This window comes from Carlito syrichta, unplaced genomic scaffold (assembly GCF_000164805.1).
Source record: "Carlito syrichta isolate Samal-C Ts95f unplaced genomic scaffold, Tarsius_syrichta-2.0.1 Scaffold288767, whole genome shotgun sequence".
Taxonomy (NCBI): Eukaryota; Metazoa; Chordata; class Mammalia; order Primates; family Tarsiidae; genus Carlito; species Carlito syrichta.
The window spans coordinates 184270-206592 of record NW_007232863.1 but is presented as its reverse complement, the minus strand read 5'-3'; the positions used below and the strand labels follow the sequence as shown (position 1 = coordinate 206592).

At 32.8% G+C, this 22323-nt stretch overlaps 1 protein-coding gene across 1 annotated transcript in view; it reads left to right on the top strand.

Annotated features, from left to right (window-relative positions):
* Positions 1-3254: 3254 nt before the first annotated feature.
* The window catches only part of LOC103255960 (transcription factor SOX-5-like), a gene marked incomplete at its 3' end in the record, with an annotated part of 191995 nt that continues 172926 nt past the window's right edge, over positions 3255-22323 (top strand). The window contains exons 1-2 of the mRNA XM_021710374.1: positions 3255-3315; positions 4622-4719. Of these exons, the coding sequence (XP_021566049.1) occupies positions 4682-4719 (38 nt within the window). The remainder of the gene's footprint in view (positions 3316-4621; positions 4720-22323) is intronic.

Below are 22323 nucleotides of genomic sequence, written 5' to 3'. Positions count from 1 at the left end.
TTGTTATTAAAATAGAAATTTAACAATTCTATCCTAAAATAGGGGAATGAAAATATGTCTTTTTAAAATAGGAGAGTAATAGTAGAAGTGCTTGCTTTGGAATGGTACCTGAAAAGGGGTTAAATTTGGAAATAACTTGTTCATGATCTTAAAAGTTCTTGTTATTCTCTTTGAGAATTTTCCAGCAGTGTTCTCTAGCATCTCTTATATTTCCTTAGCCTCTGTGAGTCTCTTTTTTATATTTGCAATGAAAACAAAATGAACTCAAAAAGCATACTTTTTCACGTCCATTCAATTTTCCAGAATGCTGCTGCAGCAGTGTCAAAGAGACTCATTAAATGTAAAACTGGTTTTGAAGCTTCTTTTGTATTTTGTGCTTTGGTCATCTCTGAAGATACATTTGTATTTGTATTTGTATATCTGTGCTTGTAGACTATATTTATATTACTCAACATTTAAAATATTATTCAGTTGAGTTCTCATCACTATTTTTTGGTCATTTGCTTATTTATTTTGGTTTTAACTTTTCTTACCATATTTACCTTAGAAGGCTTGAATACTAAACAATTAATTTGAAATTTGGTTTTATATATATATATAATTTAAATTTAGTCTAATTCTAGAATTCAATTTTTGAAAATTATTCTGTAAAAAGCATAGCACTTAACATATTGGTAAGCATTTAATCAATATTAAGTGAGTGCCAAAGTGCATCTCAATCCACATACATTATGAAACCTTAGCAAACATCAAATTGGGATGTTAATTCTGATGTAAAGAATATCAGATATATAATCAAGTGAATGTCTTAAGCTTTTCAGATAGTTGATAATGTAGGTTTATTTAACACAGGTGCTAGCCACAAATACACATTTAATATTTAAACATTTAATGTAAACTTTAAAAAGTTGATTTTTAAGTAGCAGTAATTTAATTTTAAATCTTAGATTGATTGAATCAGTTTTGATCATTTAATAAAATAATCAGTAGCAAAATTTGACCAAAACATTTTGGTACTGTCTTCGCTTGCTGATATTCTTAAATCTGGCAGAAATGTTGATTTGTAATATAGAATTCAAATTAAAACTTTTATGGCCTAGAGAGGTACATTTTGAGATTTCTGTTCCAATCGTTAAATACAGTACTTACTTAGTGACAAGATTTTATAAAATTAAATTTTTAGTAACAATAACCTGAAAATCTTTTAGGTAACTTTAAGAATTGAGTCCCATCTTGAGATTTTCATTCAACTGTATATTCTGAAGGAACAGTTTACTCTGTATTATGGTGTCACAAGTGAAATAGGTAGACAGAGGATCTGACAACAAGTTGCAAATGGGCTGATAACCAGTCACATGACTTTAAATTATTTTTGCCCAAGTTGAACACTGGGTAAATTAGCAATATACGTCCTTACTCCTCCCTTCGCTATGTAAGATCCATGAGCTAATCTATACGAACAAAATTTCTATAAGCCTAGAGTTCCATTAGTTCAAATTATCATTATTAGGATGATCGTTATTATATTTGGCAGATGTTCTGTCTAGTTTCTAGTCTGTTTCAACTCCTTCAGCATAAATAATTGTGTAAGAAATAATTTGTTTTTGAATGTCTACAGGGTTGTTTATAGAATATGTTAAGATCTAAAAGTAACTATCAAACCATTTAACATTTTCTTATATGTTCTTTGTGTTTATTTGGCATATGTGTCCTTATATATACATACATTAAGTGCCAATAAAAACACAACTAAAGACAAGGAAGATTCTAAGTTGAGCATCTTTTCTTTATTCTGTAGTTGGGCTTAAACACTCATATGCTCTTTCTTACCTGCTCTGGTGACCTTCTGGATTAGAGTTTCAGAAAAACAACCAGAGGTAGTAGCTGTAGCAAGACAGCAGCTGGGACCATACGGATCTCAGCATCCTGCCTTATGGCCATTATCTTTGTTTCTATCTTTATGCTGCCACTATGTCTCCTTCTTCTGCTCTCCCTGCGTCCTCTCCTCCCTGCCTCCTCCTCTTCCTGACTCCAGCTCCCATGGCTCTCTGTAACTTTCCCATCCTCCTTCATTTTTCTCTATTGATATAGATAAAATAAGATTCCCTAATTAGGAAAATTAAAACTATACATATATTTTTAAAGTGCATGTAGCTATGCAGTTACTGTACCCCAAGTCCCACAACCACTATTAACAATAGAAGAAAAGTATAATATTTGTATACATTATCAATTAGAGTATATTAGATTGTAGGTCCCTTAAGGGCTGAAAAATTAGATATTTAAAATAAATGCGATGATTTTCTCATCTTTCTATGTAGGAATAGGTTGTTGCTATAATAAAAAATAATTTGAAGCTAACTACAAGAAAGAACAGTGAGTAATATTCTTCCCCCTTTCCCCAACTGCTGAAAATGAAAATCATGTCAGCATCAAGTCATTTTTGCCACATCCCTTGTTAACAGCTTTTTCAGGGTGGGTCATAATTCTGTGTTTTTGTTGGTGTCTTAACTCCATAGTGACATGTTGAAATCTTATTCCACGATGATTTTGTAGTGTGTGCATACATATATGTATATATGTATATTTTTCGAATATCTCATGAATGATACATTTAAATATTAAGTTATTATCAACTTTGTCAAAAATTTGTAAGCTTTGAATGAAGAATAAATTTGATATTATGAGAAGGCTAAGAATTGATTTTTTCTGTTTGAAATATGTGTATGATGTGTCATTGTGTATGTCTAAAGAAGTAAACTTACTGTCTGCTTGTCGCCAGAAAAAAAAAAGTGGGACCTAATCAAACTGCTGTGGGGTCAACCCTTGTGGTTTTAAAGGCCCTTAATGTTGTCCAGCTGCAAAATAAAAGGAATTGGGAGGGGAAGTTGGAAGGAGTGGAGGGGGTTGGTGGGGAGGAATGTGTGGAAAAGAACAGGGAGTCTGGCTTTTATTTTTTTTTTAAGTGAGTTCAGTGCCAGCCTGGACATTGGCTGTACAGACTATTGAGCCATTGTCTGCTCCATTTCCAGAATAGCCCCCAGTTAATCACTTCGGCTTTGAAGGGAATTTCCTCGTGGAATTCTCCACAGAAAATCTAATCAACTGACCTGCCCTCTCAACAATGGAAGGCTTTTTTTTCCTCTCTTTCCCTTATTGGGGCGGGCTCTGTAATGTAGCCTTTTGTGCAGAATGAACCCTCCCAGTAGGAGTGGAGAGCGTGTGTGAGTGACTGAGTGTGTGTGTGTGTGTGTGTGTGTGTGTGTGTGTGTGCGCGTGTGTGCGTGTGTGCAGAATGCACACTATCTCCTGTTGGTGAGTGTGTGCTTACTCCCTGACCAGATGCTGCGGTGCACGGGGCAGCCACCATCTCTGCATGCATGTCTGTGTAAGTGTCTCTCTGTGTGTGTGTATGTGCCTCTGTCATTTCATGTCAAAGGTACATTACCTGATTACCTTCCTCGCCTGCCAGATTTTTATCTAGATAATTGGAACTGCTATGGAGGCTGTGCCTTGCCAGCCAGCTTAGGATCTGTAAAGCCATAGTTTGTCCACCTTGTTATCTGTGACTGCCTGGGCAGAGGAAATTAAAGAGATCCCCAGCCAGGGGAGCGCTTCCTACCCCTGACCTCCCCAGCGATCCCAAACAGGACAGTCTGTTAGTACCATCTTTTTGTTGCTGTTTTTTGGTTTGGGTTGGGGTTTTTGTTTGCTCGTGTGTGTTATTCTGGCATGTGGATACCTATTCCCCTCCACATCGCACATCGTGTTTTATGGAGTTTGGAGCTGAGGAAACTTTGGTTGGGTTGCCAGGACGTTCGCACCACTTTGTGGAAAGCACCAGCTAACAGTGAGACCGACAGAGTGAGTGACAAGTTGTTTACAGGTTTCCTTGAAGGGGCCTCTGCTATATTTCAATCTGTCAAAGTTGCTTTTCTTCCCTCAGAACAATGCCTGATTGTTGTGTGTGAGTGTGTGAGTGTGTGTGTGCGTGTGTGTTTCCGTGTGCGCACGGAGAGAGCCTAGAAAGGGATGAGAAGAATAACAATTCTTTGTGTAAAAATGCTATTACTAACGTTTACCTTTTTTTCTTAATTAGTTAATAAATTCAGTTTAATTGGGGTTCTGTTATTGTACAGTCTTGTTTTTTAATCAGCAGCAAATGCATTTTACAGAATCATACTGGTGTGTGTGTATGTGTGTGTGTGTGTGTGTGTGTGTGTGTGTGTGTGTGTGTGACTTTTATTATTTAGAAGAGAGAGTACGAGAGACGTGTTAAATGAGTTGACTTCTCACATTCGGTGATGTCTAGAAGAGAGAATTAAAAGGAAAGGACAGGCACCCTGAGGTTGTCTAGTGCCTTGCAGCCGGAGCGCGCGGCTCTGCGAGGGGGGTGGCCAGACCCCGCTGCTGGAAGTGCGCTACCCCTTTAAGAGACTGGTCAAGGAGTCCTAGGAGAGGGAGAGGAGGGGAAGGAGGGGGGGGAGAAAGAGAGAGACAGACAGAGAGAGAGAGAGAGAGAGAGAGAGAGAGAGAGAGAGAGAGAGAGAGAGAGAGAAGAGAGAGAGAGAAGAGAGAAGAGAAAATCAATTGGTTTAGAAGGTTTGGACTCACTTGACAGGTTCAGTTGGAGACGATCATAGGTGGCTGCTGTGACAAAGGGAAATTGTGCTTTTCCAGCATGCTTACTGACCCTGATTTACCTCAGGAGTTTGAAAGGTAAGTACAGTTTTCCCCCCTAATATATTGAAGTACAACTCTCCCATTTTATAGTAGTCTCTAAATCATTGGAAGATGCTCCCTCAAACGTATTTGTTAGAGAAGCTTTTAGCTAGGGCTTCTTCAATCTTCTTAGCTGATTTTTGTTGTGGTTGCCCGGACCAAATTGAACTGATTTGCAAAGTCTCTGAGATTTCTGCTAATGTTTTTAGGTTACGTCCTATAACAGGAAATTAAATGAACATTAAGCATCTCTCCCCCACTCGCTGCTCCTCTCTTTCCCATTCACTCTTTTACTTTCTTCTTTCATAGATTGTTTTCTCCCCTTCTACACCTTTTAAAAATGCTTTTGTGCAGAGTGTTAGCATTTTCAGCATCTCTGTCTCATGTAATTTCTGAGTGACAGAAGGTTTTAGTGGTGGTTTAAAGGGAGTCTATAAGTTCCTATTTGATCCTTCCGTAAAACTTTGGAAGCTGCTCAGTAAAGCACATGACCTTTTGTTGATATGAGAGAGCAGTCTTTTTTTTTCCTCCCAAAGACAATTTAACATCACAGCTATATTTGTAGATTATTCTTAAGGTGTCAAAAAATAGGAGAAAAAGGGGGAAATGGGGCCGCTCCTTTTCTAAGTTTTAGTGTCCAATTTTGCGGTGTTTTAATTGAATTTTTATTTACTGTATTTTTCCCTTTTGCTATGATGGAAATAAGTGTATTTGTAATTAGGTTGTTCCTGTTTGGAGAAGTATGTGCAACATCCTTCTATTTGATGTTGTTGCGAGTAAAGCAGGGCTTTGAAAGAATTTTAGCCCTCTTAATGTTCCTATAAGTACACATTGCAATTTTTAAATTTGAGTTCTTATCCCAGCATAAGTTCATTTTTTTGAACTATAAATAGAATTTTGTTTGCCATTAAAAAGAATTCAAACTTTGTATTCTGTATGGTGAATTAAAAAAAAAGCTAAAAAAAGCCAGGATGCATGATACCCAGGCTTTTTTTCATTTTCATGAAAGCTACCTTCTGTATAAACATTTGTTGTATCTGACTATGCAATGCAAGCTAGGTGCTAGACCAGCTGGTTAAAAATATGCTAAGTCAAGCTGTTCATCGCTCAAACGACTGAATTTGATATGAAAAGACGAAAAAAGAAAGGACAAAGATTAAAACATTCTAGAAGTGAAGCAATGGAAGAGAAAAAGAGTATTGAGAATAAAATACTGCTTGAATGTGGTCACAAATTAGATCAGAGAAAAAAGTAAAATAGCCAACATGTATACTTTAATACTGTCTTCTTTCTTTCATTTCCTCATCTTTTCAAAATTAAAGTGCATTCTTACCAGATGATTCTAGTGAATACATGAGCTTTCTTAACACTTTTGAATTAATTTTTTCAAAGTTCCATATATTAACTCTTTAATTAGTTAGCTTTTGTTTGCAAATGTAACCTCATTTTATATGTAGGTATTAAAGTTATTCATACTGTTGCCTAATGTAGTGGTTTGGTAACAGTCTAGCATGCGCAGAGTGGCACTTAAATGATAATATTCTTTAATTCTAATTATATTTCTTGAAAATAAAACTCTGAGTCTGATTTGTAAGCCTGTTAACAGATTGTATTTATAAAAAGGTAGTTACATATTAACAGGCTGTAGCCTATTTCTCTATATAGGCAAGCTTCCTGCTGTGAACTTTATTTGTATTTTTTCAATTATCTCTTTTTAAACTAAACTTTTCCATTTCCTATTCTAATGCTCAAATCTCTTAACATTTTTTTTCTTCCTAGTAGGAATTTCTTTTTTTTTTTTTTTGTCACCCTGAGGCATGCTTTTCTAACTGGCTAATTAAATAAGCAAGTAATAATCAATAGGGTTGTTGGTATGGACATCATTTTTAGAAATGTCAGAAACTAAAATAATTTTGAAAAATGTTATAGAATATAAAATTTCTTAATAATTTCCCCTGTGGTTGTAATTGGTAGTACATACAGAAACCTCAGTAAATCGTTACTATTTGTTTACATTGAATTTGTATGGGTGAGTGTATCTGTAGTCACTCATGCATGGTAGAGTATATCATGCAGACACAATATTGAATATTTATATTTTCTAAAGGAGATAAACGTGATGTAACTACACTACCATGCATAAACAGATTTTTTTGTTTTTTTGCTTTTTACTTATTTGAAACTTTCATTGAATAAGTAGGCTATTTCTATTGACTCTTAATTTTCATTCTATTTGTTCACCTGCCATAGATGAGTTTTTCACTCAAACTTACAAATCTAAAAAGAAGACCTCTAAATTCCATTATGAGATAGAAAAACTTTTGTCTAAAGGATATAAGTTGCTTATGGTTCATAGGTTGTAAAAGTTTTATGTGATTTTTTTTCTAATTTCATTGGTAGAGTCTTGTCTATTTTTTATTATTCTTTCCAACCTGTAGACTATTTGAACCTTAAGGAATATTCAGAACTTAAATATAAGGACCAAAATGTGGTTTTTGATTTGTATGTCTGTGTTATCATCCCTATAAATGAACATTGTCAATACGCTCAGACTAATAAACGGTTGTTAAATAGTTAAGAAGTAGTAACAATTTCATTGTCTGTTAAAATGTGCAGGAGGTAGAGCAAATAGAACAGTGTTTCTAACAAGTAAAGAACTTGAAATCTTTGATTTTTATTTTCAAGCACTTTGTGCTGGTTATGACTACTGGAAAATAGAAACTCAGGTGGGAGGCAAATAGCCAAAGTGCACTTTAAAGAATTATTTGTTAGACAAGTCTTTTATATCTTATTGTTTAGAGGAAGCATAACTGGCAACATGGGTTAATTTTAGTAATAGCATCATTAGACTGAATGGTTGAAAGCTCCTAAAATTATTTTTAAATAAGTCAATGAATTTATATCTTTAACTGAAGGTTAATAATGAAAAATTGTGACTTGAGCTTTTTGTTTGAGAATGTCACCAACTATTAATATTTCTAGAATTAAAATATTTAAAGTATTTGCTTTAAATTTCAATATTTGTTTATGATGAATGAAATAGCCAGTTTTGGTAGTTTATCAGTAATACTGTATTTTATTTCCTTTATATTTGTCCTACTTGATTGTAATGTAATAGCTTATGACTAACCTACTTGTTACACTTTCTAATTGCTTTATGTTAGAGACTTAATCAAATAGCAAGTATAAGATGATTGCTTAAGAAGACAGTCTGATAATGTCTAGAAAGGAAAAAAAGTTGGGATTAAAGGTAGTGTGATGATGCAAATTAAGGTTATAGTATCACCTATTTGCTTCTCTCAAATTGGTGCAGGCAGCAGATAGCATATTTTCTAGATGCTGAAGGGACCACTTCAAGAGTTAAACCTTCTGCAATTAAATTAACTCAACTTATTTACTTTATATTCCCATAAAATTTCTTTCTGGCCATACTCACTAAATAAATAATTTTTTCTCATTAGAAAACCTTTAAGTGTTTTCTGAAGAAAAATATGCATCAGGTACTGTGACAAACTAATTTGTAAAATGCCCATGAAAAACTAGAGCCTAGCAAGAATATCTCTGACATTGTGACCATAGTAATAAAATATTTATTACACAGATAGATTTATTTAACTTAATTAGAAACTTAAAAAAAAAAACCATCGTGCTCATGAGTGATAAGTACATTCAGGTTAGTAGGCATCTTCTAGGTGTGAATGAAAGTAAAGTTACCTGTTCGCATTCTGTCACCTAATGGCAATTGCCAACCTGTAAGTTTGATATTATGTTTTTAGGATTATCTGATATCAACCTTTGATCATTTCATTTATTTTTCATTTACCTTTATAGAGGAAAAGGTGCCTACAACTGATTACAGACTAATTACCATCTGAAAAATATGCAAACTAACAGAGCTAAGACATTGGTTTAGAATACAGCTTGCATGAAGCAGTTCATAAACCATATTTCTGTCACACTCACACTAGAGTACTGTCCTGAAGATTTGACTGGAGACTTGCCCAATTACCAAGAACAATTAAGGGTTAAATATCAGGTAGCATTGTGTACTGCTTAGTGTTTTGCAGGTTTGATTGATATAGAAATCTGTTGATATTTTGATTTCTTCATATGTTGATGTGCTCTTATCTTATGTTTCCCAGTTATAATAAGTATATGTAAAAGTATTTGCCTGTTCTTAGGAAGCTTTTAACTAAACTTTGTGTATGCATCATACATGAGAGGCAAATAATAAGAACTATCCTAATCCTTAAACACATTCCTCCTGCATAGAGTTGGAAGCTATTTCATATGGATTACATTCATAATACATTTAGAAAGCAAAATTACATTCATGGATAAAGTCTGATTTTTATTGTCTATTCTTTCCCCTATCAATTTTCAGTTACCTAATGAGTATATTGTATAATGCAGATGTGCATTATGTAGGCTAAATACCTTCCTTTTTAATAGATTAGTTAAATAAGTATAACTGATGGATTTTGTTTTCTTTAATAATTTGTTATTTATTTATAATTTCAGTGAGGTTAACCAACAGCATGGGAAATAAACCAATCTAAGTTTTCATCTTGTACTAACTCACTTATAGTTCCAATATGCCAGGTCTTTGATTCAGATGATGGCAGTCTGATAAAAATATGTTCAAAGAATTACCAAAACATTAAAGATCTTCTTCCTAGTGAAAAAATTTTGTTGAACAAGAAATGCACTAAAACATAGCAAAATGTTTCTTTTTTCATTCATTCTGTTCTTATTTCCTATTCCTTGATTGATAGCACTCTCATTTATATTAAATGTAAAATATGTATAGATGTATAGATGCATAGGATTAAGTGATATTGCTAGAGCAGGAAACAATTTAAATTTGGACATTTTTTAGGAGAATGCCTCATATTCCTTCATTTTAATCAGGGACTGATAATGGTTCAGGAGAAGAGTTTTTTATTCATTCTGACCCCTGTGCTTTCTCCTGCAGTTTGAAAGCTGTTCTTCCTTTCCTTTAGTATTATCTATTCTTTTCTTTACTTACTATTTGAGAGTTCATACATCTCCTCTGGAGATACTGTGGCGTATGGTTCTGCTTGTCCAATAGGGGGGTGTTGCATTTCTCCACATTCAGTATCCTTTTCCCTTGGAGCCTAAGAGTAAAACCTCAGCAGTACTCCCTGCCTTTGCCAGCCTGAGGAGTCAGAGACTCAAAGTTGTTCCCAGCTCTTGCGCCTTCATTGTAGAGCTGCATTCTGCTCAGTGGGCTGCCGAGAAGGACCAGACCGAAACAAGATTTAGAAGAATTCTGGTGAGAACTGTTTATAGGGATATGGTATTTTAAAAGAATGTAGTAAACAAACAGAATTGTGGCATAAACAAAGATAATTAGCATAAACAATGTCGTTTTAGGACAGGTGGTTTAAAAAAACAAACAAAACAAAAAACCCAAATATGAACCCAATTTGAATGCTGCCAGTTTGGAACCACTGAACCTTAATCTGTACTTCATGAGAATTACCCAGGTTTGTTGATAAACTTGTTAACATGCGTTTTCTGTTTCTTTTGTATCATTTTCCGGTCATTATGCCCTTTTGTCACCCAGCTTGAAAGTAATTAATCTATTACAAGGTAGTTTAAGGACTTTTTGCCCATAAACCATGACAGAAGGAAAATTAAAAACAAAAGCTTGTGGATGTTCATAGACATTTGACATCAGTGTCAAACCTTAAATCAATTCAAACCTAAACTCGGCTCATTGTATTACAAATCTCTTTTTCTTTTATCTAAGTAACATTGTAGTCACTTGGCTCTTGAGTGTTAATACATTTTCTTTTGTTTTGCCTTAAAATCATATTTTTTCTGCTGTAATTGACTCATCATTTGTGTTTTGTGTTTATTTCTGTGTTGCTTATTTCTTCTTACTATTTTTCTCTATAACTTAGTGAAGGCGGTGCGGCAGTGTGTCAGCGTAGCTGGTGATCATACACTATGAGGATGCTAGTTATTGTAAACTACATTATCTAAACCTACCATGCCTTCGTGAATTTTTAACTGGAGACATTTAAGTTTATTACTAAATGACATTTTTTTTTAATGCCTTGTATTGAAATGTTTTGACTTAAATGAAATGTGGAGTGTGGTGAACAGAAAGCTGTTTATTTTTCTTGCATTAAGGATCAAAGTTCTTTATTGAAGTTAGAAAGATTTTTTTTCTCTTCGTTTTCTCATGGACAATGGGGAACAGGAATTCAAAGTGGGTATCTCTGGTATTATGTGGCCCTTCTATTTGCTGAAATGAAAGCATTTGTGAATGAGTTTTGGTTTCTTGGAGTTATAAAAATGTGTGTAAACTAGTAAACCATGTCTCATTCATGTGCTATGGAGATTTCTCGTACTTCAGGGACAAAAATAATTTGGCTACTAACGAATTAGGGCTACCTGCCAGTGCCAACACATAGTGTAGGTAAGAGGAACACTATAAAGAAAAGCTGCTGGCAGCAAATCCGTTGAAACTTTCATATGTAACAGCGTTTCTATTTCTGCTCTTCACATCTTTGAAAGAAAGTGTGTTTTAGAAAAGAAAATGTTAAAAAACAGAAGATATGATCTTTCTTAAAAATGTATGTGTGGCTCTGCTTTAATATTTCTCTTCATGGAGATGCATAGGCTTTATGTTCTGTGTACAATTGCCTCACCCACCCATTCCAATTATTGGTGTCACGTTGAAACCTAAGAATCAGGTGCTTTGAGAATAAAAGTAATATGAAGAAATTGAATTCACTGTCCATAGCAAAGAAAAATAAAAAAAGGCTAATGTTATACGGTTTTGATATTGACAGTGTAAGAGAGTTAAAATAGTTGGGACACTCAGTAGCAATTTCATAAAGGATGTGACCTCTTATTTAGGGCTTCAGAACATTATTGAGAAAAGATGGGGAAAAGTTAGCCTGTGTTGCCTGTTGTTAATTTCTGAATGTGGTAGTAAAAGAAGAGGGAGACCTAAATCCTGTTTTCTTGGCATATTTTTATTCCATATTTATCAAAATGTATTCAGTGTTTGCTTTAGAACTGATTTTGGCTTTGTTTTCTGTTTCTGTATTAATTGGAGATTAAGATACCAAAGGGCTAGGTTGTTTAAATACTGGTTGTAGAACTTTAACATGTGATCTTCAACATGTAATTTTAAACAATTTTACATTTATCTAATAAAAGAGCATCCTAATGAAAAAAGAAACACAACATTGAAAATGAGAAATATGCCTTCATATAAGATAACAGAAAATGAAAAAAGTAATACTTTTTATGGTATTAATTTTTTATTCACAGTTAATATAGGTTGCTTGACAATGTTCTAAGACATTTTTATACTAATTGTAGAGCTGAAGTATTATTTGTTTGCCTACAATGCTTTTTTTGGGGGGGTGCATTATTTACCCTGGGCCAGAGTTTATTGGGTAATAGTTTACAAAGTCCAAAGACTGTTTTTTTAACTCCTCTCCTGGTGTCCTTTTGTTTTTTCCCTCCTTTTTAAAATTTACTATTGAGTTTCATAATATGTTTGAAAAGAGGTTGCAGGAAGATGTCACATAAAATTAAGGTTAATATTTCCTTTCTTTTTACTTATTTGTACTATAGCAGATCTGTGTTGAAGATTTGCTAGAATGATGTATGGTATTCCCATTATTTAGATTAGAAAGAAATGAGTTGGTGCTCAAACTATACAATTTCTGATTCATTCACTAGTTCTATCATCATATACAATATCAGATTCAGATTCTTTGTCATCTCTCTCAAAGTATCATCAAGGATGTAAAGAAAACTTTAATGCAATATCCACAGTACCAATAATCAGACAAAACACCTTGGAATGGAAAAAGAAAGATAAAAATGAACGCTATTTCTGAAGATAGAATTTCTATTTCCTTCCAGTCCTAAACATAGCTAGAATTTGGGAAATAGAGAAAAAGGTATTGTTTTGGGGACCCTATGGATTATGAAATATAAATATTAGTGGTATAATTATCTCTAAAAATATTAACATGTTGAAAATATAAAATGGATCTAATTTGACTTATGAGCAGTTTAAGAATATTTAATAATTTAAATGAATTCTACTAGAGAAATAAAAGCATATAGATAGAGCCTGATAGCAATTTACAGAACCAAAATGAAAGAGTAACATATTTGGACTTTTATTAGTAAATTAAAAGTAAATTAGTGACTACCAGTTTTGTGAAGGATTATTTTAGAGACTGTAATAGTTATACATACATACACATACAAAAGTTACGAATTCAGGAGAAACTTTTTCACTTATAGAGAAATTGATCTTTTGAATAAATCTTGCCAGATTCTGAAGCTGCAGTTTTGGCAGAAAATCCTGAAAGGAAAAAATATTTAATAGAAATACAAACAAAGTTAATTTCTATTTTTTAATTTGCAACACAAAATCCTAGGATGTGCTACAGTGGCATATAATAGTATTCCAGCATAAAAACCTGAAGGTGGTATTGTGGTGCATAGTTAATAGAAAATTTCAATTGAAGAAGTTGAGTGAATCAAGGTATGCTTGAATAACATTTGGAGATATTTGAAATTAGAAGCTGAGATAATAAGAAAGTTGAGTATTACAGGCTTAAAGCATATGCCAAATGAAGTTTTTGTGGATTTTGAGTATTTCTTTTAAAGAATAAAATAATTTCCTCTTTCTGGTTAAGCTTTATGTTTGCCAGTATCTTCACTAACATTTTTTGGAAGTGTATAACAGAGTCGAAAGTACTATTAGCTGGATATTAATCTCTCAAGTTCTATTTCTTCTTTACAAACTGAGACCTCTTTGTTGTTTAGTGTGTACAACTGAAAAATAAGATAGGCTGGATAATTTTCTGATATCTGTTTACTCTAAAATTTTATCACTTTGAACATCATTTGAAGATCTCCAGCTTCTAACTCTAGTGGTCACAATTCTTGCATTAATGCAACTGTTTGAAGATTATCTCATATAACCGGCCTTTACATATAGAATCACTTCAGTTTACCTGGCATTTAGGTGTCATTGTATAGGAGCAAGCAAACATGGTATACCTTAGGAGTTTCAATATAAGTATTATGTGTAATTCTTACTTAGGTTTAAGTGCCCAGGTTTGCTCTGAGCTATTTGAAGTGTTTCAGAATATAAGATTCACATTGTATGTGCTTAAAACTCTTAGACATAAGATCTCCATCCTTAACAATTACAAATACTGTAGAATATGTTGTATATGAATTACTGAACAAGGTACTGTAGACAAATATGAAAAGCATGAGAGAGGCACTTTAGGTCAAAGACCTAAAAGTTTATTTATAAGAATAAGATAAAAGAAAAACAGAAAGATAAGACAGCAGAGGGCTATGGACAGTATACATCTTTATATGTATAAATAGAGGCTATGGACAGTATAAATCTTTATACGTATAAATAGAGTCATAGGCTGGAAAGTAGCAAGATCAACTAAGATAATAAACAAATAGTCCAAAAAGATTTTGAGTGTTCCTCAAAATAAATTAAATAACTATTAGAATTAGCATCAGTCCAGCCCACTTGATATGCATTACACTGTAGTGACTGGTTAGCAATTTGAATAAAATGAATTTTAAATCTTATGAGGCAAGAGAGTAGAGCAAAAACCAATGAAAGATACATTTTAAAAAGCTATACTATCTGAGAGGACAAGCATCACATATTGTTAATATCTTACATTTGGCAGATAGCATGGTTTTTTTTTTTACTGCACTGTTCGAAAAAATAAAGTGTAGTTATACCATCAGCAATATAGTCTTTGACTACATATCTAAGGACCTTTCATATTATCACTACTTAGAAAAAATGTCGATGGTATCATGAAATCTTTGTACAAATTAGTTCAAGTTTAAAATATAAATTCATATGTTAGAAATAAAGTGGAAATTTTGTGTTAAAATTAATTATTTACATAGTCATAAAGTTTTAAATTCTATTCTTGCAACTTCTAATTAGGAATAAAGAATAGGTATTATTCTCTTGTTCTCCTTGCAGAGCTATAAAGGTTGGAAAGAAAGAGAGAGAGAAAACCTTACTGAACTAGAACTATGTTTAGAACTAGGACCAGAGAGAAATGTGTAAATATCCTACTGTTAAACCAGAAAGAAAATCTGGAAATTATCCAGTTGGGCAACTTACTGCTAATATATTTTATAATCCAGCATTTAGCTATATACAAAGTTGGCATATGTTCCTGCAGTTTCTAAATCAAGAATTAAAACTTTGTGATATATAAGTCACTTAAATTCTTTGGGTTTCAGCCATGCATCTATGAAATGGACATAAAAATAAGTATAAAATTATTTATCACTCAGTGCTAATGAGCCAGCTTAAACTTATGGAAATTTATAAAAATATTTGGATATCTCTGAATGTAAAGCACTGGTTTCAGATTTTTAAAACTATGTTTAATTTTTGGCGAATGTAAAATTATCAACATTTTAACAAGAATTATTTTTAGTTGATAACAAAATAGATATTTGAAAATTACCTTAACATATAAAATAATATCTGTAAGAATTTGGTTGACTTATATCTTAGTTTTATAGTTAATAAAATTATTGTTTTCAATGTATTTATAATTATTGATCCCAGGTAACTTGTACTTAAATAACAGCAATGCAACTATAGTTTCCCCTGACTGCTTACTACTAAAAACTTATCTCTTGTTATTTTATATGTAAGCTATCAGATACGCTAATAGTTGTTTTTGCAAGTGTCAATATATCAAGTATTTAAATAATGAAATTGCTGATTTAGCATGTTCTGTGCTTTAAGCTGTGCAAATTAAAGTTCATTTATTTGTGCATAATCTCAACAGTAAATCATTTTATAGAAGAAATTGTTGAGCAACTAAAAATAGTGATTTTCTGGTAACATACCAGGCTATATACACAATTGATTCTTAAAGTATTATTTGTACAAATATTTTGAAAACTAGAAAATATTAAATTATAAAGTATTATCTATACAAATCCAGTACATTATAGATTTTCATAGTAAAAACAACATAAGAGGTTTTGCATTAGCTTCATATTCTTTAGGTAGAGGCTTGAGAAAATAGATTTCTTTTTATGGGCAACTATATAACAAGCAAGCAAAATCACCCAAGAAACAGAACCCTTAGTTTTGATATAAAATTTTTTACTGATATAATCTGTTGAAAGCCAGAAGCCATTCAAAGTGCTGATACCAATTTAAGAAGATGATCTTTTGCCTTAATTATACATCTGGGAAATATTAGCTGAACATTTTGTGGAGAACAGTGAATACCTTAGTTGCCAGTTGTCTAAAATGCTGCTAATGATCGACATAGTGCCAGTGTTTTGATGGCTAAAACCTAGGCTGAATATGAATACAAAGAACACAGTTGGAAAAAAAAGCACACATTTTATACAAAACAGATTTCAACCATCTGCTTGGCACTTAAGTTTGCAACTATAGGCGATATATGAAAGAGACCACTGTCCACGTTATGAATGGTATCACTTTTATTGGTACCTTAGAAAAACCATAGGGTTTTGCATGTGTGTGTAACCAATGATTTTCTTCAGCTGAATAGTGAAAACAAGGACCTCAGCCAAAATTTTGTTCCCTCCATAATCTCTTCTATGTCAGTCTTCTTATCCTAGCAGAATAGGTTTCACTAATAAAGTAGGTCTTACTGCTATACCTCAGGATATTAAATGATGCCAGACAACGCTAAGCAAGTGGCCCTTAGGATGAGAACCCCAGATGGTTATGAGATAAAATACTGTTTGCTTTAGGAATAGGTTATATTCCTAGGTCTGTTTCCTGAATACTATGGTGCATGTCAAATTAGCATGGAAGTTAATGGTCCAGAAGCACTTCTGAATTTTATGCTTCCCCATTTGTTCTGAATTTATAGTATTAAATCAGAGCAGTACAGCTTCATCACTAGTTCAGTAAAGGAAAATAATGCTATAGATAGTAAACTATAGGGAAATCTAATTATTTGGCCCACTTTATTTAAAGGTGAGGAAAAAAATCCCAAAATGCTCAATAGAAAAATATTGGTAAATATTATATGCTAGAGACTTTTAAATTTGTAGAATAGTTGGTAAAGGCTGTTATAGACTGTTCCTTAGCATGTAGTAGGAAAAATTTTTTGACTAAGTAATAATTTTACCTATTGTATTTTCTTTAGCCAAAATATATTTTACGTTTTTAAATATTAGGAAAATTGAGCTGTTAGAATGTGTTAGCTTAGTTATTTGTCTAGGTTGTATAAATTGCCAAATATTTATTGAGACCTTTTCAGCTCTTGATGAAGTATGTGACTTGGGAAAGTATAAAGAAATAGTTTCAGAATTCCTCTATATTTATACTTCTTTCCAATTTTGTAGCTACTACTCACATGTCATTATTGAGGACCTGAAATGTGACTAATCTGTATGGAGATGTGCTGCAAGTATAAAATACACACTGGATTTCAAAGACTTATGTTGAAAGAAAGAATGTAAAATATCTTACTAAATTTTAAAATGGTGATTATATATTGACATGACATTTGGATGTATAGGCATAAATGCAATGTATTATTACAATTATTTTCACCTGTTTCTTTTGAAGTTTTTGCTGTGTAGCCACATGAAAGTAAAAAGAAGTGATATGACTTTATTTAAAAATGGACATAAAAATTTAATATTATATGAGTCACTCATATTTGTGGCTTTCATGTATATTTCTATTGGACATCAATATATTTCTATTGGATGATGCTGCTTTATATCTTTCTGTGGATGAAGGAAGATGAAAACTTCTTTATCTATATTCTAGTAGTTCACAGCTCAGTAGGATAGCAATGAGTCAGAAATATTTAAGTTTTTATTAGCTGTATTTCTTCTTAGCTTAACAAGAAGATGAAATTTTATCACTTTTTAAAAGGCCGTAGTAGTAACACTCACTTGAATAGTTGCGCATATTATTTACCTGATACGTACTGTCACTTTCTCCAAACTTCCATGGAGTTACAGTGGAAAGGAAAATGTTCATTTATGGGTTGCATAAATTATTCTAGAGATTATATGTTTGAAATGGGCAAATTAGACTTACTTTTTTCAAATGTCACTATGTGTACCTTGAACATCTCCACTGAGTTTTAAAGACGTTTGTGGTTGGTAAGAATACCTTCAGCTTCTGTATCCCAGCTGATGCTACACACAGTTTCTTAAATTGACCCACAAGATGTGATCCAAACTTTCACTACACATATGGAGATATACTTATAGAAGAGATAGATATAAAGATAGAGCTAACATTCAGTATGTACTTATTATGTGCCAGACTCTGTTATAAATTGCTTTATATGCATTATTTTACTCTAGTCTCACAATAATCTTATTTTTTTATCCCCATTTCACAAATGAAAATGAAACATAGTGAAAGAGTTGCCTTATTTATCGCAGGTAATAAGTAGTAGAGCAACTTATTATACAAACTCAGACAGACTAACCCTAACCATCACTTCTAGTCATCACACTATGTATTGTTCTAGATAATAAAGTACTTCCATAACCTTATAATCTATTATTTATTTTAGTGGCAGAAATGTCTTTATTAATTCAACAATATATTTTAAATCTCTATTATGCCAAGCATTATTTTAGATGCTGAGTAAATATTGAAAATGCAGACAATATGAATGACATACAAAGATTGTGATATAAACCTCTGTTTTTTCTCTTCTAAATGAATTAATCCATTCATGGCACAAGGTGACATGCTTAGGTGGTGGATATCCAGATATATGAATACTTATGTAAAAGGTTTCTCTGTGATGGCTACTTGGGACTGTTTTTGACATATACTGACTTCCGTCACACATATAGATAGAAAGTCCTCACTTGGAGAAGTGTAACTATGTAATATTTCTTCAGTATCTCTTGCTTAAGTCCTTTATAGTGAGCCATCTATTGAAATATTATCTTTACAGACAGGTAGTATCTTTGCTCAGAGTTTTTCTGAATAGTTTTTCCTAGCTCAGTGGACAGAAAGCCTCTTTACAGTATAATAATTTTTAAGTATTTTGGTGTTCACATCTCATATGGTAATATTGATATGAAAAAGTTTGTGATGGATTGATAAATAATAGTATAATTAATATGATATTAACCCTGTAATCTAATTTTTAGCCATAACGTACTAATTTTATTGGGTAGCAGGAAGGGTTGGCCATTTTGAGTAAAAAAAGTCAATTAGTAATGATAATAAAATAATGTGACTGGTAATATGATTGCAGATTCATGGAGTAATAAGGCACTTGAAATGAAAATGAACCTCTTGGTTGCAGGCCACTGGATTTTTTCAGTTTTTCTGCTAGATTAATGTATATTAGTGTGGGTTATAGATGTATACACAGAAGTGATCCATGAATCTGTTTTTAAGTTATGATCTTTAAAGTGTTGTTCCACATGTAGATATGTCTGAGGCTTCTGATACTTTCTTGGTACTTCACTAAGGAGAAGCCATCTCACTTGGTGGTTACAGGTGGGCTTTAGAGTCAGACTGCTTAAATTTATTTTATAGCTCTACCTTTTATTAGTTATGTGATCTTTTTACAAGTTATATAAATACTTCATGCCTTAATTTCTTCATTTGTGAAATGGGTATTGTAATAATTCCCAGATTATAGGCCATTTTACTGCTTAAATAAATTATATGTAACTTAGCATGTCCAGAAAATGTACATTATTATTTTTCTTTAACAAATTTTAATCATTTAGAAAGAGTTCCAAGAATTTTCCACATAATATGGCAGGTAACTTTGGACCGTATGTGGATATATAATTAGTAAGTTGTGTTGAAGCCAGTGGTTTGTACAAGATTTGTTAGAACACTTGCTTCCTAAAATTATGAAAAAATATTTAAAATAAAAGATTCATGTCATGTAACCACTTGTATTTTATATATTGTACATATATTTGTGATATAAATACATTTTATAAATATACATATATAGGCTATATATGTACATATTATATAACATACACAAATATTATACATATTATATATAAATTTTATGTATATATAAAATGACATGATATAATGTATATATAATATAGAAATGACATGAATATTTTATATGTATGTATGTGTATGTGTGTGTGTATATATAAATATATATATATTTTATATATATGTGTGCATATGTGTTTAAAATGAAATGTAGATAATTATTTCCAAAACTAAAACCCTGGCTGAGAATATTCTGGGTTACCTGACTCTTAAGAGGTATATTGTTATTATTTTCTGCTAAAAAAAGAAATTCACTATTGTATTGGTAATTACAATTGTTTTTTGGGGCTCTGATATATGAGGGAGTAATTTACTTTACAAATCTGAAAATCATCTTCAATACAAGTATTACAGAAAATTCAGAGGCATTGTTCACATTGCCATTTTTAGTAGAGACCAGATAAGAAAAAGAATATTGAATGATAACTAACTTAGTGGAAGAAGGCATTTCTATAAGTAGCTAAACTAATGTTTGCCAGGTATGTAGATTTCATGGTGAAAGGATACAGGCAGAGATCTAAGAAAAGGCTAACAAGTCCCTTAAACTATCTCCTTTAAATAACAGTTGTTACATCCAGGCTGTTGCTAAGAGATGAGGAACAATCAGTTCTTGACTGAGTTGTATTCTTGCCTAGACTGAGGGCACTCCCACCTCTGTCCTTAAATTTATTCCAGGCTTAGGAGTACGTAGAGACACAGCAAGAATTTTCCTCAAGTAGCACTTTTGGGTCTGCTCAAGTACCTGAAGAGTCTCGTAGTGAGAACCTGGTGGTGGGCATAGTACAACATAGCAGGAGTAATATTCTTTTGCAGTATGTTAAAACTTTACAATATTTATTGTCCTTTCCGATGCATAAGTTGTTTCTATAGATTTTGAGCAATACTGCTTCTCATTGGGCTCTCCAGGTTGACTTAATTTTAAAAGTTATCCTAAATCAAATAAATGAATTAATTAAATTAACAGATAAGGTAATTGTACATACTTTCATATGATTTAGTTGTACATTTATATTTAGAGTGATGTAGACGCAGAAATATTTCTATTTAAAAATATTTAGTGAATGCTTACTGTGTGAATACCAGTACGACCCCATCTGTGAGCAATAGGTTTTAAAATTCCCAGTGAATGCCTGAAACTGTGGGTGGTATCAAACTCTATATAGCAGGGTTCCCTGACCCCTGGGACATGGACTAGTACTAGTCTGTGGCCTGTTAGGAACCAGGCCACACAGCAGGAGGTGAGTGGTGGGCAAGAGGAGCTCCATTTTCTGTCAGACCAGTGGTGGCATTAGATTCTCAAGAATCTAATGAACTGTGCATGTGAGGGATTCAGGTTGTGTGTTCCTTATGAGCATCTAATGCCTGCTGATACCCCCTGCCCCTCCATGGATAAACTATCTTCCATGAAACCAGTTCCTGATGCCAAAAAGGTTGGGGTCTGCTGCTATATAGTATATATATTTTTCAATCTGATAATGAAACGGCTACCAAATGGGTAGCATATACCAGGGTAGAAATGGCTACTAATAAGTGGGTAACATATACCAGGGTGTGCCTTAGTAGGACAACCCGAGATTTTATCATGCTACTCAGAACAGAACTCAACTTAAAACTTATGAATTGTTTATTCCTATAATTTTCCATTTAATATTTTTGGACTGAGGTTTACTGTGGGTAACTGAGATTGTAGAAAGCAAAAACCACAGATAAGTGGGGACTACTGTAATTTTTCTGGCAGGACAAAAGTACACATCAATATGAATTAGAGAAGTAGCGGTGGTTAATGCAGGAAAGAGTGAAGAACTAAAAAGACATTTTATAATTTATCACTTTATTAATATGATAATATCATTAATATCACTTGTTCATTTGCAAACTAAAGCTTGCCTTCAAAACTGATTGTTTTGATTCTGGCATAATATTTTAGAATTGCCATTTATAAGCAACATTTAGGTACTTGATGGCAATCTAAGTCATCAGCCCATAGATGTTTTCTTTTACATTTGCTGTAACAAAAAGCGTCCTGGTTGTCTAAAATGTTACAGAGCCCTTCAATTTTCTCCTTTTGTATATTTCCAAAAACTCCTTACATATAGAAAAGATGAGTGATACAGTGAACATCCATATACTTTTTACTATTAACTTTGCCCCTTCACTTTATCTCTATTTTTCTTTTCCTTTTTTGAGACAAGATCTTGCTCTTTTGTCCAAACTGGAGTACAGTAGCATAATTATAGCTCACTGTAATCTCTGAACTTCTGGGCTCAAGTGATCCTCCTGCCTCAGCCTTCCAAGTAGTTGGGACTACAGGTGCACAACACCTCGCCGGGCTAATTTTTTTTTTTTTTTTTTTTTTTTATTTTTTTTTGAGATGATGGAATCTTACTTTGTTGCCCATCCTAAAGTGCATCGGTATAATTATATATCCCTGCAGCCCCGAAATCCTGGGCTTGAACAATCCTCCTGCCTTGGCCTCTGTTCCGCCATGTCCCACTCTTAACTATTTTTAGGTATGC